The following is a 20,071-nucleotide window of genomic DNA, read 5'->3' as shown; positions in this document are numbered from 1 at the left end:
GCAGTGTGTTTAGGTTGGATGGATTAATATCTTTGCCAGGCCCATAAAGGGAAGACTGACTTTGTCTTTTCAATTATAAGCCACTGCTTAGTTTGAGCCCAGAAGACACTTTCCTAGAGATTCCCTCCACTTGCCTGGCACTAGAGCAATTAACAGTAGGTGATTTGTGGCTGCATTTTTACTGCTTAGCACAGGTTTATCATCTTGAAAGTTTTCTATTTGCATATATGCTATACATTTTTTTAGGTGACATTCAATATCATCCAGAGTTTAGATTATGTATTGCCTTATACTGCATTTTCTGCTACGTGCTGAGAATCTGTAAGCCTAGCCTGAATGCTGATGCAGACCCAGGGGAATATGAATTGCAGCCACCACTTATTGAGGGCTTACTATGTTCCAACCCTTAATATCAAGGGATTTACCTGCATTACTTTATTTATACCTCAAACACGTACTATGAAGTTTGCCACATTTTATAAATAAATTGAAACTCAGAGAATAAAGGTAATTTGCCCAAGGTCACCCAGCTCAAATTAGCAGAACTGAGATTCAAACCCAAGTCTGTCTGATCCCCAAACACTCTGCTATACAGCCTCTCATACTGGGAGCTTTCAGAGTGAAATGAATTGAATTTGACAGTTTTCCACTTTTAAATACCAAACTTCCTGAGCAGTCTAATTGCCGCTTTTTGGACTAAGATGAAATGGCTATTTAAAAGAAGCAGGAGGCAGGAGGTCAAGAGTAAAGGGGTTTTATTATCTCTGTTGGTAAAAGAAGAGATGTAATCCTGGAAAAAAAAATAACATCAAATGGAAACCATTATATAAATTTGCAGTGGGCTTAGGTTGATGAAATTGCAAAGGAATGCAGAAAAGATAAGGGAGTCATGAATACATAGCACTGAAGATTTTCTAAAAAGGAGAGAAAAGATCAGAAGTCACTGAAGGCAGTTAGAAGTTGGCTCAATTGAAGTCGGGGTCTATGTATCTTGACATACGGAAAGAGGCTGGCAAGTAGCAGCCGGAGATCTGTGTTCCTGTTGAGCCTGCCTGGGTGAGGAGCAGGCTCTAGAGCCAGACTGCTGGGTTTGAATCATTTTTCCCTAACTTTCTAACTGTGTGACTCTGGACAAGTTACTTCACCTCTCTGGGCTTCAGTTTCTACATGTGAACAATGGAGATTGTAATATTGATCATCACATTGTGAGATGAGTTAATGCGTTTAGCAAGGTGCCAGGTATTTAGTAAGAACTCAGAAATGTTAGCTATTATTGTTATTACCATAGGCATCACAGTCATGTAATGTAAGAAATAGGAGATTGTAAGTTAGTAAAAAGGCTTGAAGAAATAAAGGAGAAGGAATCAGGAGAGAGGTTGACCTACAGCCAAGAAGTGAGGGGAGATGTTCTTACCCCTACCCCTGAGTAGATGTGGGGAAAGGGCTGGATGGTTGTGGGGAGCTCACCTAATCTAGTAAGAGAATCTAGCAAGAGATTGAAGTCCAGCTGGACCCCATGGAGCATGAGACTGCTGTTGCTGTAAAATATATGCTTTGATAGATGTCTTGCTGGTGAGCTCTACAGGGCTGGAGAATTGGGGGTTATAGCCAAAGTGCAAAAGAAGCAAGTATGGGACAGAGAGAGGAAGCAAACTCTGGGCTATTCATCTTTGGAAAACAATAGTCACCGAGAGCATGTTGGGAGGTGAGGGGCTTTTTATTTTTTATTTATTTATTTAAAAAAAATTTTTTTTTTCAACGTTTATTTATTTTTTTTGGGACAGAGAGAGACAGAGCATGAACGGGGGAGGGGCAGAGAGAGAGGGAGACACAGAATCGGAAACAGGCTCCAGGCTCTGAGCCATCAGCCCAGAGCCTGACGCGGGGCTCGAACTCACGGACCGCGAGATCGTGACCTGGCTGAAGTCGGACGCTTAACCGACTGCGCCACCCAGGCGCCCCGGTGAGGGGCTTTTTAATAAGCACATTTTCTTTCCTTCCTTCTTTCTTTCTTTTTTTTTTTTTTTTTGCCCTCCCCCAACTACGAGTCTATTTCCTTTCATTGGTTACATTAAAAGACAAACTATAGTTGAAGTGAATGCAGCAAAGGTTAATGAGGTACTTAGGAACGAGTGTGAGTAGTTACCCACTTTTTAAATCACCCATTTCTTTAGCATTTTGTTTATGTCAGTCTCTGGCTGCGTCCTGGAGACACAGGCTGTTTCCATATTCCAGCCTTCATTTGTAGAGCTTCACAGTACGTTTGTCATGGTTCTCAGCCATCAGAATAACCCACATAAAATTCAGAAATTACTGATGCCCAGGCTATTTCTCAGACCCACAGAATCTCCTGCAGTGGAATTAGGTGAGTGCATTGTTTCAAATTGCATGTGTCACTTTTAAGTTCACATCAACCTTGAAAGGCTGGTGAGAGAACTTCCACAGTTTGTAGATGATGAAGTTGAGACTCAGAGTTTAAGTTACAAGTGTGGCCACATAGCTGGTAAGGGCAGAGTTGGAACTCATACCTGGAGCTGCTGATCTTAGAATTCCAAGTGGCCTTTCCACTTGTCCGTGACCACCATCCCAGATATGCATAGATGAAACTCTGTGCCTTAAGGCTATGCTGGTAAGAGGATTTGAGAATGTAGTGAATCTGTGTTGTAATCATCCATAAAACTCTTGCTCACCATGGCAAATGCTCAGAAAGCATTGACAAGTTCTACCCAAGGTTCAGTGGCTTGCATTTAAAGTGGGTAGTACCCTGTAGATGTTGTAACCAGGCTCACCATGGATTTCTCCCAAGATGGATAATGCAGCCTCTACTGCATAAGCTCCCCCAAGGTTATAGTTTCCATCACAGAAACCCAGTCTTGGACTCCAGAAACACTACCTCGTCTATTTGTCCCTTTAGCTCAGAGGTGATAGTGACTTCCTTCTAGTGCTGATCCCTAGGTAATCTTGTTTGGTGACTCAGCTTCTTCATCACCCATGTAACCAATTTCCTGCAGTAAATGCCCTACCTATTCCAGGTTATATCCTGACTGTTACACCAATGAAGAAACCAAGGTCCAGAGAAGTAACTCAGCCAATGTAGCACAATAATTCTGTACTTAGTATTCTACAACAAAAGATTCTGATTCCATAACTTAGGCTCTTAATCTCTACCTTATAGTTAAGGTGGTTAATGAAATTCCTCGTGCCCAGTGCCAGGTGATGATGGTCATGGAGGTATGATAACAATGGCTACAGTGATGATGATAGTGATGGTGGTGATAGCAGTTGTGGTGGTGGAGGTCTTGGTGATGACCACATCTGACCACTGTTGGATGTTCTTTGGAAGAGATGTGCAGATACAATGTCTGGTTGTCACACAGATGTCTCTGACTATGTTACAGGCCTTTACCTACCACCATATCCAAGAAATCATGGTCCAGCTTCTTCGTACAGTGAATCGGACGGTCATCACGATGGGGCGGGATCATGTTCTGATTGTGAGTACATCTCTTCCTCTTGTCAAACGTTTCAAACTGTTCAGGGTCAAGGAATGGATTTTCTCGAACTCCAGATTATGTTGAAAGCCTAGCACCAATCATTACTTTGTTTTGGAGTACAGTAGTTAGATTTTTTCTTATCTGAGTTGGGATAACACAAGAGTTAACTGAAGTTGCTGAAATAAAACAAGAATTAAGACTTGTCAACTAAGGTGAGTGTGCCAATGGAGATGGAATGTCACTGGTAAAGATTAAAGAGTGAGAGAAGCTTTTTGTAAGTGGCCAGACAGAATGCTCCACATTCACATCCACCAGGAGCCTTTTCTTTTGACATAGAGTTGGACAATGTCCAGTCTCAGTGTCTTATGTGCTTGGTTTTCTAAGTGGATTCATTGTATGTTAACTCTGCCCGTAGATGTCAATTAATTCAAGTCACTGCTAAATTTTGGGTTATTCTTCTGTACAAATGCTACATTCTGAAGATCAGGAGGTTCCTGCCTCATAGTCTGATTATTTTCCCTCTCCAGAAAGAGTCCATCTCTAACCCTTTAACCTCTGCCCATCTTGCTTTAAATTGAGGGCCAAAAATAATGCTTATGGGGACCAGTCACCAATATAAATGAGTATGTTCCACTATGTTACTCCTCTGCTCAAACTCACCAGTGGTTTCCCATCTCACTCAAAATAAAATCCAAACCATTGCTAGGGCCTGAAATGTCCTCTGCCTCATTTCTCCCACACACAAAACATGATTATATTTGCTGTTCCCTTGGCTTGACCTATCTCTGCCTCAGGACTGAGGGGTTATTTCCTCATGTAAATCAGATCCTGGCTCAGTTGTCACCAAATCAGAGAGGCTTCCCTGCCCTAACTACCCTGTGTATAATACCCAGCACCTCTCAATCTTCTTTCAAGCTCCACACCTTACTTCTTTATGTTTCTTAGTACTTTTCACCACCTAGAAAAATATGTATACCTTGATTGATTCATTGTCTTGCTCTCCTTGTGATAAAATGAGCTCCAAAATGTAAAGATTTCATTTGTTTTGTTCATTTATATCTCTGAACCCTACAACAGTGACCTGCGTATAGTAGGTACTTGATATGTATTTGTTGAATGAATGAGTGAATGAATGAATGAATGAATGAACCAGGCAGGGACTCTAATGCTTAATGAGGACAAGTGCTACCCAGCTGTGATTGATTGACACCATATGGAACTGGGCCATATAGTTGCCAAAACTCCCAGCTTCTCAAGAGAAGCTGAAAATGTGAAATGTCCTGATATTTAAGTGTTGGCAGCTAATAAGAAACTATATATAAACATTCTCTGAGCCCTGAACAGCTGGATTCAGCTTTTAGGAAGCCAGTTTGGGATCTCAGCTAGGTTTGGGATGTTGATTGTCGATATGCTCTAGTCTTGCTTCATGGATACAGAGCAAGGGGCTGAGTGTCATTTCAACAAAAGCTGGGCAAGTAAGGATTTGATCCCTAGAAACAACAGAGGGTAAACATTTTCTTTAGACCCATTTGGCTCTGTTTAGTCATGTCAATGCATGTTTACTTACCATACACTGTGTAAATTTAAAGGAGTGGTGACATTCATAAAGAGGGCTCTCAGGGCCAGGTACTCCTGCTTTCTTGGGACAGAGAGTCATGTAAATTGGTCTCCGTCACTTTCTAACTTACCATCCTTCCTCCTTAGAAGTCTCACCATATCTTATTTAGTTATAAGCTTCCATGTCTGTGGTTTCCATAACATGCCTGAGATAAGCATTTTATTACCTCCCTAATCGTTATGCCTCTTCTTTAGAGCTAGGCCTAAAGATGGCCATCCATCTATTTGGTTTATCCGTTTATAGCAGGTCTTAACTCTCTGTCTCTCCTTTAGGACAGTCATTCTTTAAAACAGTGCCTGGATCATAGGAAGCACCAAATAACTGGTGTCTGTTATTATTTTCCTTTCTATCTGATACAATGCATCTCTCTGTCCTTTGCATGTGAGCATAGTTTGGCCCTCATTCACTACACCCAGTTTTTTGAGACTTTCATTTAATGCTGTACTCTGGTTGCTAGCCCTTCCAACATGCATTCCTCACTGCTGCCCCATCAATCTTTGCCAGGACACTCCCCTACTCTGGAAAATTCTGTGGGTTCCCACTGTGTGCCCAGTTAAGTCTTAAATGCATTAGCCTGACCATTCTCAGCATCTGTGATCTGGCCACAACCACATGTCTCAGCTTTTTCATCTACTTTTCTCCACCTGGCTTTTCAGACAAAATGGATGTCTGGATATTGCCCAACCATGCCTGGCTCTTTCTCACTCATGCTGCTTTCTTTGTCTGGAATCCTTTAGTGTGCCATCTCAATCTATTGAAATACTATCTAGTCTTCAAGGTCCAGCACAAATGCATCCCTTAGGAAGCTGCTCAAATCTCACCAACCTGGTTGGGACCTCCCTGCCTCTTCTAAATCACACAGCTGTCTTTATTCCTTCTTTCTTTCTTTGTTTCTTTGTTTGTTTGTTTGTTTGTTTCTTTCTTTCTTTCTTTCTTTCTTTCTTTCTTTCTTTCTTTCTTAATTTCTTTCTTTTTTTCTTTCCTTCCTTCCTTCCTTCCTTTCTCTCTCTTTCTTTCTTTCTCTCTTTACTTCTTTCACTTTCATTGGGGTGAAACTTACATGCTTTAAATTTTAACCATTGCAATTTGTATGAGTTTTAGTAAATGTATAATTGTGTAGCCATGACCACAAGTCAGTTTGTAATACTTCCTTTCACTCCTGAAAGTTCCATTTGCAGTCCCTCTGCTTGGCACCCTTACCCCTCTATCCCCCATCCATCCCTAAGCACCACTATTCTAATCTCTGTCTTTATAGATTTGCTTTTTTTTTTTTGGACATTTCATGTAAGTGAAATTATACAATTTGAAGTCTTTTACATCTGGCTTCTTTCCTTAAAATAATGTTTTTGAAGTTTATATTTTAGGATGCATCAGTACTTAATTCCTTTATATTGCTGAATAGTATTACACTGTATGAATATACAGCATTTTGTTTATCCATTCTCTAGTGGATAGATACTTGAATTGATTCCAACATTTTGCTATTATAAATAATGTTGCTATGAATATTCATATAAAAATTTTGAATGAACATATTTTAATTTCTCTTGTGTAGAAATCTAGAAGTGGAATTGCTAGGACATATGGGAATTATATATCTAACTTTATAGGAAATTACCAAAATATTTTCCATAGTGACCATTTTATATTCCCATAAGCAATATGAGGGTTCTATTTATCTACATCCTCCCTAACACTTAGTATTGTCAGTATTTTGGATTTTAACAACTCTAGTGGATTTATAACAATTCTAATGGTGTCTCATTGTGGTTTTAATTTACATTTCCCTGATGACTAATGATGTTGAGTATTTTTCCATGTGTTCTCTCTGTCTCTGTCTGTCTGTCTCTCTCTTTCTTTCTCTAAGACACTTTTATCTGTGAACTTGCCATACATAGCTCCTCTCTTATACCACAGAACTTTTAAGGCTTAGGCCTATTTATAAAAGGGGGTAATACTTGACCTTCCTCATAGGGTTCCTATGGAAATTAAATGAAATAACACAAAAAAGCATTTGCACATGCGTTTCTTGTACATAATATTCATGTATTTACTCATTCACTATTTTATGAAAACCTCTTAAATACTCAGCATGAAGACTCAGAAATGAGTCAGGCATGGTCTGTGCCCTCAAGAAAACCATGACCTCTTTCAATGGGGTGTTTCTCAAGTACCTCAGACTCACTGCGCCCCAAACATAATTCATCACCAGCCCCCCAGGAGCCTGCTCCATACTCTCCCTTCATTTAGGATCCCATTTGACAGTACTGACCTAGAACTGTAGTAGCTGCCCTTGAATCCTCCCTCTCACTCACCTGCCTGTCCTCCTAGCCTCCCACCAAATCCTGCTGTTTTCTGCACATCTGGCTTCAGTCCCTCCACACCTGGCTCTCCTGCTTGCCCTCAGAGCCCCCTGTACACCTCAGCCATTGGATTCATTGTACTTAGTTCATTGTAAGGTGATTTTTTTTGTCTCTGTGCTCCAGTCTCCCTACATTCTGTGGATCCCCTTGAGGGCAGGGACCATGTTTGCTAACTCTTTTACCCTCAGCTTCCAGCAGTGCCCCTGGTATACCATGGGTCCTCAATGAATGTTTGTTAAGCAAATTAATGAGTGAAATAATCCCTAGAAATGCTATGTTGCTTCATACCTTCATGTATTTGTATGTCTTTCTCTCAGTTTGGAATGCTTTTCCTTCTTCAAAGAATGTTTCCTCTCAGTATCAGGAACCTGTATCTCAGGGAATGTGGGTGCAGTGTAAGGAATTGTATGTTCATACTTTCCTGTCCCCTGGGCTGATTCCAGGAGCCTTGCAGAGGTTCTAAGTCACATGCTGTGTCATTAGTCTCAATGACTCTTGAGTTTGTTGGTGTGATTACAGCAACAGGAGGGCTGAGTGGGGAGTACTGGAGGTATGTAGAAAGCACACCTAACTAGGAGCAGGAATGTGCCTGAACTAGAAGGAAGGAATAAACAGATTTTTCTCAAGATGTAGCTTTATTTTCATAAAATGGTCCTTTCTAGCACTTTTAGAACAGAAATATCTCCTCCAAATTAAAGAAAATGATGTTGGAAAGTAATTACTCAGAGGTCAGGAGTCCCTGTCTTAGTGCTGAAGGCCCCAATTTAATTTCAAATTGAAATTTGACAAGAAGGAGAGAGCCCTATTCCAACCATCACTTTCAATTTTCCAGATATAATTTTTATTGGTTAGTTTCTATTGCCTGGGAATATTAAACAATATTTACGGCAAACACCAGACATGCCTAATACTTCTGAAATCCTGAGAGGACCTTGATCGGATGTGGGGTGCCTGGTCATTGGCATGTCATTATGTGGGATTAAGTGGTGACTTTTTTTTTTTTAATTTGTAGGAGTAGGAACATTGTGATAAAAGGTGTTAGCTATTAAAATTACAGGAACCATAGGGCTAGGATGGATCACTTCTTGTGCGCAGCACATTGTAATTATCATTTTCTGGAAAGCCATTCCTGAATTTTTCTGTAAATTGCTTGCCTAAACAATGAAGTGTTGGTGGTGGCAAATGAGCAAAAGGAAAATTTTACAAAAACAAAAATCAAAAAAACTTTTACACGACTCCTTCCCCCTCTTCTCTTTGCCAAGAGTCTAATCAATCAGATATACATTTGTTAACTAAAGTTACCCAGGAGTTTGACCTTGATGCTAAGAAAGGCAGCATGGTTTGGTAGAAAGGACATTTCAGAGATGAGAGAACAGGAAATTTTTTTTTTAATCAAGTATAATTGAATATAGTGTTACATTAGTTTCAGGTGTGCAGTATAGTGGTTCAACGATTCCACGCATTTCTCAGTGCTCATCAAGATAAGTTCACTCCCCTTTATCCATTTCACCCATCCCCCTACCTTCCTCCCCTCTGGCAACCACCAGTTAGTTCCCTGTCCTTAAGAGTGAACATGAGAAATTGTCCATACTTGTTCTGCGTAGTTGGCTCTGTGACTTTGTGCCAATATCACCCCTCTAGACCTTGGTTTCTTCTGTGCAATGAACTCTATCATTTTTAAGATCTTTTTCATATATTTAACTTTTCTGATTTGGCCAATGCTTATTCTTTTTTCTATCTCCCAAGATCCTGAGTCAGGGATGTAAAATAGATTTTGCTTCATATGCCAGGTCGGGTGCATTGGTAATAGCTGCCTGTAGTACTGCCCTGAGAAAGAATCAGAGGCTACATCTGTGTTCAGGGGAAGAAGTACTGAATTGATTAGTGATGTCTGTCATAAGCATAAGATTCTAGAATAGTGATGTGTGCAGGATACTTACAAATACTATGTCTTGACTAAAATCCTTGGTGTTTTTCCAGCCCAGTCCAAAAGCTCTTGTAGAACCCATATTCTCTTTTGCATATTTTTGGTTAAGAAGGCTGTGGTATAAGAGCAGAAGAGTAATGGAAAAAAATAATCTGAGAACTTAACATTTTACCAGGGAATGGATTCTATGTGCTACATGTCCTATTTTATCAAATGTAAGAATCACTATGATTTTATGTGCCCATATGAAAGAGATCATGCTACCAATTAAACTGTGACACAGAGGCTTATTTTTGCATTGATTGTAATCTTCAGAGATGTTAAAAAAAAAGTTTGACTGGAAATCAGATGTGATGGAGCATGTCTTTGATTCCTCATGGGTAATTGTCATCATCTCCCATTGTTTGGGAGAATAGAGTGACTGAGCATCAGAGGATGAAAACATCATGGTCAAAGTCACATGGCTAGTAGCAAGGTGGGATGTGAACTAGGGATGTCCAACATCAGAGCGTGTGTCTGTTGTGCTATCCTGTAGGTCTTAGAACAGTGTGAGGAAAACTTCTCAGATTTTTTGGGTAGGTGAGGGGGCTGTCTCAGAAAACCTTCCCTGACTGTTACATCCTTCTGCTGACTGGTCTACAGAAGGCTGTTCCCTGTGTGTGGCCTCCTTAGTGCTGGGGATGGACAATCTCATAGGGAGAATCAACCAGGGAATTTACACACTGCCAGAAATTCTTGGAAGGGGAACAATCTGGTAATTTTGTTGAAATTGGGATCTAGTTTTTATTTCGGGTAATTAAAATAAGCCTCTGGGTGATATATTTTGGGCCTAATTACCCCGGTTTTTGCAGAGGAGTCTATTGAGTGATTAAATAAAGGTAAATGCAGCTGGCATCAAGCCAGCTCTGGAAATTCAGAGCAGTTTGTTCAAAAAGGAAGGAAAAAAAAAAAGGCGGTAATTGCCCCATCCTCCACTGCTTCACCTCACAATAGCACTGAAGACTCCAGAAAACACCTGAGTCATCAGAGAGCCAGGCTTTTCAAGTTCTGACTTCACTTTCCAAATGGCAAATGGCCCACCTACATGACCACTCTCTGATACACTGTGAGCCCACAGACTTCAAGATGCTTGTGCAGGGGCCACAGCAAGACAGTTAGTGCCACCTTCACCCAAACCTGTCCCATGGAGAGCAGGTGTGAGGACTGTCTAGGACAGGGGGATGTGAGGTTCCAAGCCAGAAGTGGTTGGTTGACTCCACACCTTCACTCAGCACCCCAATTCTTTGTTAACAAACAATACTTACAACAAAGTTATCACTTATTGAGCAAATCGTCTGTTTTCCAGGCAAAGAGCTAAGCACCTTATGTGTCTTCCTTCTCAACCTGCCTCAGAGACTCTCATTTTACATCTGAGGTTACTGAGACACAGAGAGGTTATATAACTTACCTATAATCACACAACTTGTTAGTGGAGGAACTGGGACTTGAACCCAGGCAAAGCTGTTTATAGAGTTCCTCCTCTTAAATAGCATAGTATATACTCCTACACCACTAAGACGTTAAATTGTTCTTTAGGCATCGAATATTTTAAAGGTAATAATGGGTACCTCCAAGCTCCAGATGCTGCTCTGCCTAGACCATGCAGTCTGGTGAGATGACCTATATGTCAACTTTCAGAAACCTGCGAAGTGGCACTGGATTCTTGGTGGCTTTGTAATGACAGTGGTATATTTAGAATCAATCTCCTCAATTATGGGAATCTGTAAAGTCAGAACAAGAGCCTGGAGTCTTGGGACTTACAAAATAGCAGGTTTCGCAGAAGACAAAGCTAGAATGGAAGTGTGAAATGATCTCAAGTCTCCTTCCCCTTCCGCATACAGCTTGTGTCCACTTTCTTGAGCAGACCACCGGGTTCTATGTCTAAAGGCCTCTCCAATCCAGAGCTTCCCTCTACCATCAATGCTACTAACTGGGGTCTGGCAATGACTGTCTCTCACCACTTCCTCTGCTGTAGCTACTACCAAGACACACTGCCTCCTCTCTTGTCCCTTTTGAATTCTTCCCGTTGCAGCCCATGTGGTCTTATCACGTAGAGCTTTCCTGGTGGGCAAGCCTTAGTGGCCTCACCATGGCTGAAGATAATGGCCCAGCTGCTCACCACGGCCTTCAGTGTGCCCAGTACAGGCCTGCCTCTTTCCCCTATGCTCTTGACCTCCCGCTCTTGTGCCAAATTGATGGAACTGTTCTGCTAGCTACAGAATGTTTCTTTTCTTCTTTGCATTCTCCTGCATGCCATTCCCTCTGTCTAGAACATACTCCTCTTACCTTTCTTTGCAAAATCTTCCTCCTCGAAAACTCCTCTTTTTCTTTCATGTATTTGCCTGGAGGCACATCTTGACCCACATTCCACTCATGCAAGTTGGTACCCCTCTGCTCTCTTCAGCATGAACCAGTCTCATGTACTCATCACACGGTCACGAGAACATTCTTCCTAGCACTAGAGAACAATGTCTTCATCACTTCTGCATCTGTAGGAAACACAATGTCCCTGGCATATAGGATGACCTGAATGAACACTGCTGAAGGAATGGAAGATTTCTGCTATTTACTTTATTTACATACAAACCACGATTCTTTTCCTTAACATGCAAGTGTTACTTGCATTACCCTTATGCAAGTGTTACTATTATCACCCTTAGGGCATGATTAGACTAGGAGAGTAAGGGAGGAGAGAGAATTGCTATTGAATAACTGGACCAAATGTAAAGAATTGGGGAAAGGATGTATTCATTTTCTTCAGAGGATATATATGTTGGTGATGATCACAGTTAAAATTTCTAGGGTGCTTGCTGTGTGGCAGAGATGGAAATTTGAGGACATTATCACGTTTAATCTGTGAGGTTGACAAAAAATTATTATCTGCTCTCAGAAAGGAAACAGTGATCAGAGGGTTTGAGCTCTTGTCCAGCATCACATTCAGAGGAAGGAGGAATACAGAATCCAAATCCAGGTCTACAGAGTTTGAAGCCACCATCTTAAGCATTTCACTGTGCATGTCTGGGACATTGTTTTTCTGAGATAAAACTTGAAAAAATTAAAAGAGTAAATGTGTGTATGTGTAAGTGTATGTGTGTGTGTTAGGGGGAGATCAGGTTAAGAAAGAGAAGAAACATTATATAAGAGTCCTGAAATTCCATTTGGTACCAAGAGGTGGCGTCATTAGCTTGGGGTAGCTTGGTTGCTGCTTGATATGGTATTGTAGAGGGTGCTTATGTCCTGTGGGTGGGGAAGTTTTACTTTTTTATTTTGTTTTATTTTGTTTTATTTTATTTTATTTTATTTTACTTTATTTTATTTTATTATTTATTTTTGAGAGAGAGAGAGAGGAGAGAGAGAGAACACAGGGCTGTGGCAGAAGGAGAGAAAGAGAGAGAATCTTAAGAATCTTAAGTAGGCTCAATGCCCAGAGCAGAGCTTGACGTGGAGCTTGATCTCATGACCATGAGATCATGATCTGAGCTAAAATCAAGAGTCAGATGCTTAACCAACTGAGTTACCCAGGCACCCTGGGAAGTTTTACTTTAAAAAGGATTTTGGTAATTGCATATCAAAGAGTACATGGCCTAAAGTATATATGCAAAAAAAATTAATTAGTATCTCAAATTCCAAGGAACCCATAGCATGTATGCACAGAAGTCAGTTATCAAGGTAGACTTCATATAATTGGGTCTAGTTCTTTTTTTTTTTCTTTTTTTCAATGTTTATTTATTTATTTTTTGGGGGGACAGAGAGAGACAGAGCACGAATTGGGGAGGGGCAGAGAGAGAGGGAGACACAGAATCGGAAACAGGCTCCAGGCTCCGAGCCATCAGCCCAGAGCCTGACGCGGGGCTCGAACTCAAGGACCGCGAGATCGTGACCTGGCTGAAGTCGGACGCTTAACCGACTGTGCCACCCAGGCGCCCCTAATTGGGTCTAGTTCTTGAGTAACATGAAAATTTGAATAGATGGAGAGGAAGAGTAAGGGGGTTGAAACAGGGAGCAGTATTTTTGGCCTTATCTCCATCTCCTGGTCTGTGAAATCTTCTCTCATTCCTCAAGATCATCTTTCTTCAGTGATCTCATTGTTCTTTGCCCATTTTTAAATTACAGTATTACCATATCATAATGGAATTTTCTCTTTACCTGTCTATGTTCCACAGTAGACTAAGATTCTTGAGGAAAGGGATTGTATCCCATTATCTTTGAAGATCCTGTCCATAGGCCTAGGACTTGGCATGTGGCTGGCATTTATCCAAGCTGTGGAAATGAATGAATGGAAAGAACAAACTAAAATGAAAAGTACAAATTAATGTCTAGCTTTAAAATAATTCTGATTTAAAAAATAAGATGAGAGAAGATTTGTTTCATGTCAAGCTTTCCCATGAAGGTCTTTCCTATATAAAATTCCCAAATACTTCATGAGCCCTATGTGGTAGAATTCTTCCAGACAAAGTTTCAGAACTGGGGCATAAAAAAGAGCTGATTTCATTCTCCCAACCTTTCTTCTGTTCCATGATGAGCCACAGAAATGAAAATGAAAGGGAAACGTGAGGTTCCTAAATTCATTAAAACAGCTACTGCAGCCTCCCTGGTCTGTCCAGTTGAGCAAACCTCTGCTATGAGGACAGAATGCTCCTAGATAATAAGCACTCTCCTGTTGCTGCTGCTACGATAACAGTCTCACGTGTGATGCAGTGACACACAACATGTGATTCTACAGAGGAGGTGAGCTTAGGCCCTGGAGAAGCTGGTGGCAAGTAGCATAGGAAACACACTGCTGTTGTCAGCACCCAGAGAGGGAGAGACAGAGATGGGGTTTTGGAATTGTATAAAGAGTACTAGGAAATGCATGACTGGTACGTCATCGCCCTAATGAAATTACATCCAAATATCTCAGTGCCTTTTAGCTTTCCGTAAGTGGAGCCAGACCTGATTTTGAACAAGTAATTTAAGTATATTCTTAAAGGTAAGACTTCACTATATCTGCTGTCCTATTTCCTGGCACTGGAGGAGAGGCCAGCCTTTTCTTGTCCTTGGAGAACTTTGGAAACTTTGGAAACTTTAAAATGTCTGCCATTTGGGCATTGACTGAGTGCTCTCACACCCAACATTGCTTTCTAAGGGCTGTGGAGTTGGGGCCCAAGGTCTCGAGTTTGAAAGGATTTTACTAGTTGGAAACTGGTCATACTTTTCTTAAGGAGTGAGAAGACCTTATTCCACAGCTAGGAAGTCTTTTCACTTCACAGCTCTCTGTTCCTCAGTTCCCTTATCTATAAAATGGGGGTATAATGGTGGGGATTGGATGAAAAAGCATGTCTAAAGCCCATCACATGGGGCTTACCACCTAGCAGGTCTTTGGTAAAGAGCCATTATTATTCTCCTTCAGTACTGGAGTCTTCTCTTGCTTTGACGCAAATGTTATGTATCAGATGACAAACTATTTTGTGGCCCTGACTTGGGATCTCTCCTGGATTTGGGAAGTATTATTAAGCTATTGCTACAGCTGGGCTGTGCACAAAGCCCCCTTGAGATGAAACCAGATGCCATATGTCTGCTACAAAAGCTTGAAGGAGAAATCCCATCACAGAGGGTCCTTCCCTGGGAATGTTGTTGCGGGGCTGGAGCCATCCTGAGAGACCCTGTCAGCACGACCTTGAATGCAGCAGGCTCCCCCACAAGGGTCCATGCTGTTCTTTCCTGGGTGTTGACCTTCTAAAGGGACTCAAAGGAATCAATGCCATCAAATGACTCTTCAAGATCAGAACCCCCTTTTTCTAGATTTATGCTATGTTCATCCAGTGATGCATTTGTGCAGTCATTAAATATTGATGATGATTTTTTAATAACATGAGGAAATTCTATGTCGTAAATATAGAGAAAGGGTCAAAAGACCCAAAAATAAAAAGAAAGCCATCAGGGATCCTGGAAGCCAGGGAGGGAAGACCTGTGGCCCCTCACCAGAATCCCTGGATCTCCCAGAGGTCAGGCCCAGAGACTCTGTTCTGAAGCTAAAATTATGTTGATATCTTCTGCTTAAGTGACACATGATTTGTACATTTCTGTAGCTTCACTTTTTTCTAAAATGATTTTGCTTTCCTTTTATAATCAGGAAAAAAAATCCTCAAACACTATTTCTTTAAAAATAGGAATTAATGAGATAGTCAAACTTACTGAAGCATTTTCATGTATATAATTTTACTTTTCTTCTAACCAGCCTGTGAAGCCAGAAAGGCAGATGGTTTCATTTTAAAGACAGATGTGGGGGATGGAGGTGAACGTACTTGTTCAAAATTGTGCAGAAAGTCAGGGGCAGAAGTCAGTACTTCTAGCCTTGTTCTGGTCTTTGTACCATGGATTGTTTTTCCTCCTAACGTTTTCATCTCCCTATTTTCTCCAAGTTCATTCAACAATCATATATGAAGCACATATAGCATCTTAGGCAATGTGATAAACACCTAGAGGGCCATAGAGATTCAGATGACAATTTCTGTCCCCCAGGACTTTGCTCCCTGGTGGAGATGTGCATGAGAACTTGACAAAAGAAATGTCAAGATAATATAAGCAGCAGCCTGTTCAAAGCTCCATGAGTACTGGGAGGATGGAGTGACTAATCCCATGGCAGGGGCGGGGGATGATCAGAAAAAGTTACAGAGAGGAGGTGACATTTAAATTGCAACTTGCTGTCTGGCATAGGAGGTAAAAGCCCAGGCTCCCAAGCTTGGCAGACCTTGAAGGCACTCCAGTCCTCACCACATCATACTTGTATACTTGGACACATTACTATTACCCTCTAAGCCTCAATTATTCTCCTGGAAAATGGGGTGGTTGTAAGCTACCTTGAAATAAATCAGTTAATGGAAGCAAAGCATTTAACAGCCCATTTTAACTTCAAGAAGCTAGAGCCTTTATTATCATAATTAGTAGTAACTTGGCTCATATTCATTTATTCCTCCCAAATGAAAATTATTTTCCATGATAGATAGGTAATGGAACAATGTCCCAGGTAGAGGGAACAGCATGTGTTAAGTCACTGATATGCAATAGCCTCTGACTTTTTTGCGAGATGACAAGGAGGCAGGGATAGGGGGAAGTAGAATAGTAGGAAGTTAGGCAATACATACTAGATTGCAGTCAGATTGTAAGGAAATTGTGTTGCTGTGGGAGGATTGTTATGCTCTAGGATGCTGGTGGGGTGCTTTTAAGGGTGTAAAAACCAGGTAATGGCCAGATGTGTGTCTTAGAGAGATCCCTCAGGCAGCCAGGAGAGAGCTGGATCCAAGGGAGCTGGAAAAGTAGAGAAAGTAGCCCTTGAAGGCCAGTACAGTGGTCTACATAGAACAGTCAAGGGCTCATGATGGTGAAGTCATTCATTTCAGTTAAACAAGGACCTCCTTGACTTTACAAACTGAGGAAAGCAGTTCCCACTCTCAGGACACAACATATAGTGGGGAAAGAAGGGGTGAATGGAGGACTAGAAATAGCTATAATTTAAGACAAATGATCATCACAAGAGAATAACGAAGACTGCTTTAAGAGGGTCAAAAGGAGGGAAGGTGGGGTGTTACATACAGGTGCGTGAATCAGAAAAGGACATGTGCTTATTGTCAGAACACATCACCCTTCTCTGGGCCATAATAAGCTCTATAAGGCAACCTGCATCTATGATTTTCTTGACCAACACAGAGAAGGTAATCAATAACTGTTGGAAAAAAGTGATTAGGGCTGGGGTTGATCTGAGAAGTTTCCCTGGAGTTGGTGGATACATGGTTCTGGAGAAGACGGAAGGATCTATTCAGGAAATCCATTCAGGTCAGTGGTGAGTTCATTACATGGCTTTGAATTTGCTCCCCTTGATCCCTAACTATAGACAGCACATTGTTTTCTATCTTGAAACAAACAAGCAAACAAAAAACAATGGCAACAGCTCATGACTTCTCTTCTCCATCACCCATATGGGATTTCTGCATGTGGGATTGGATTCAGTCAGGCTTGGAGTGCTTGCTGAAAGAGTTATGTGAACCACTCTCAATTTCATCAATTAAAGTGACTCAGCCCATTTGGCTCAGGAGAAAGAAGGCTTTTCTGTCAGCATAACCAGGGTATCACAACACATGTGCTACCTGTGAAAACAAACCCAAGCACCAATGGGAGGTCATTGTGTTTAGCTGATGATTTAAAAAAAATACATATTGAAGTTTTGCCAGGAGAAAAAAAAATGGTTTTATTTGAATGAAATTTAATATAATATGGTTGTGGATTCTAAGAATTTGTGAGGCCATTCGTGATAATAAATGCTTTATTTGCTTTGGAGCGAATAATCCTTTGGTTTGATGCTTATTGTCTTTTCATTTTAGTTGTGGTTTAAACCAAGGCAAAATCCTCTGCCCAAAATGTTTCTTCAGTTACATAGACCCTGTCTCCTTTAAATTGCATTTTCTATAAAAGGGACTAGGTCACATGTAATAAATTTTGGCATTTTAATGAAAACATTACAGAGAAAATAGTTAACAATCTGCTTTAATTTCAAAACTAATTTCCTCTTTCATATAGTAAGGCAGTATCTTGGTAAAATGTGAAAAATGCATTGGGATTTAATTATGATGGCAATTTGTTCTGAAACAAGGTTAAACTGGGCTGTCAACGTTCAGAATAAAGGTATTAGGAGGTTGGCAGTGGGGGTAGGATGATAGTGGTTTGACGTTCCTGGGTCCTGAGTGCCAGGTAGACCATAGTAGAATTACAAGCCCTGAGCACATTGCTTACTAATCAGTAGAAGGATGGATATTCCTGGGGGAAAGATAGAGCCTATAGATTCCAGTGGCACCATCCCCACTGGAGGACTGATAGGCAAGAAAACAAATGAAAAAACCCTGGGAATCATTTTTCATGTTGATCCACTGGATCCAGTTCATTCATTAATTTATTACTGCATCAGATATTTGAATTCCATTATGCTAAGTGCTAGAGACACAAAGGTAAGCAAAAATAAGCAGGATTCCTACCTTAAGAAGATTATAGGCTAATGAGAGAGAAATATAGTCATCAAAGAATGACACAAATATATGTACAAGGTCAACTGTGTCAAGAATTTTGATGGAGGGGTCTCTGGTGCCAGGTGAGTATACAAAAGGAGTTTTTCATGTGATCTAGGACGGTGGTGGTAGTAGTCTTGGAAAACCTTACCTGGGAAGTCCCAGCAGAGCTGGAAACTGACCAGGGGAGGATGACATAGAGTAGATTATTCCGGGCAGACAGAAAAGCTTACACAGATCCTTAAGGATGTGTTAGGATAATGGGTCTGTAGAGCAGACAGGGGAAGTGCCTGAGATGGAAGTTTCCATGGGAGAGTCAGATGGGCCCTTCTGGGTGACAGACCTGGTCTTACTTTCTAAATTTGTCAGGAAGCCAGAGTGTGACATGGGTCAGATCTAAATTTTGCAGTAATTGTCTTTGCTGCAATGTAGAGAATATGCTGCAAGGGAAAGGGAGTATATGTTGGGGGACCAGTTGGGACATTTGTGGAGGCCATCTGAGAGAAGGGGTTTGGGACAGGATGCCAGCAGTGGAGGAGAGGCATGTTTATCTTGGAACCTGGCTTCATCTGGCAGTGAGAAAACCAAACTCTAGGTTTGCTCTTCCTGGGCTGAGTGTCCTGTAGGAGGCAGGCTGAAATCATATATTTGGGAAACCTCAGGAGTAGGGGTGATAGATGTGATCAATAAGAATTCAAGCTGTAAGTTGGTTAAAAGATGGGGATGAAGCTGAGATGAAGCTCAAAGGGCTTTTGAATTTAAGCTTGTCAAACATAGTTTACACCAAACACAAACAGTGTTGGTTGGGTGTGGCTTTGTCCGGCAGCTCTTCATTGCAAGCCATGCTTTATGAGCATAATGATCATAAAACACCTATGTTTCTTGGGACTTAAAAAAAATATGTTTTTAGCATACAGCAAGTTGCCTTGAGCAGCTCGAAATGAAAGCCTTTTCAAGCAAAGGGTATTGAGACCTCTGCTCAGCTAATGAGGAAGTTGAACCTGCCAGTCGGAATTGGTCTCAAGTTTAGTGTCAGTGGTTCCTGGAACTAACCCGGGGCCATGGGGTCCCATCGACCTTCACATATTCCACCCACCACTACATTACTCCAGCACTGACTTCCCCAAGTGATTGCTGTGAGCCCTTGGACGACTCATCGAGCCTTACTTGACTGCCTCATGCTGAAAATGGCACGGACCCAGCTCTTGCAGTGTCTTTCACCTCAAGGGTGTTTATTCCATGCAACAAGGATCTTTCGTTTCTCAGAGTGCTATGCTGTGTTTAATATACATTCATATTCTTCTGGATCACTGAGGACTTTGTCACTTAACAATTCATTGTCATGGTTTCTGGTCTTAATAAAAGCAAGAAGAGTTTACTCCTTATCAACACCATTTTTTGACTGAGAAAATCTTAAGCTTGCTTCTGAAAACCTACCGCAGCCCCATGAAGGCATCTTGCATCTTCTCTCCCAATTTACTCCAATCAAATGAACGAATATGCAATTAGTGAGCACCTGTGTGTACCCTACATTGTGCTCAGGGCTTTTACTCACTTCATTGTCAGACACCCTTGTAAGACAAAGGTTATGTTCA

At 41.1% G+C, this 20,071-nt stretch overlaps 1 protein-coding gene across 2 annotated transcripts in view; it reads left to right on the top strand.

The window, feature by feature from the left end:
- Positions 1 to 20,071, top strand: part of DOCK2 (dedicator of cytokinesis 2) — a 422,335-nt gene that overhangs the window by 184,269 nt on the left and 217,995 nt on the right. For both annotated transcript variants that reach the window (XM_047853312.1, XM_047853320.1), the window contains exon 27: positions 3,399 to 3,494. In XM_047853312.1, coding sequence (XP_047709268.1) covers positions 3,399 to 3,494 — 96 coding nt within the window. The remainder of the gene's footprint in view (positions 1 to 3,398; positions 3,495 to 20,071) is intronic.

Source organism: Prionailurus viverrinus, chromosome A1 (assembly GCF_022837055.1).
Source record: "Prionailurus viverrinus isolate Anna chromosome A1, UM_Priviv_1.0, whole genome shotgun sequence".
NCBI classification, from domain to species: Eukaryota; Metazoa; Chordata; class Mammalia; order Carnivora; family Felidae; genus Prionailurus; species Prionailurus viverrinus.
The sequence above is the reverse complement of the archived record's forward strand: the minus strand, read 5'-3'. Positions and strand labels throughout refer to the sequence as shown.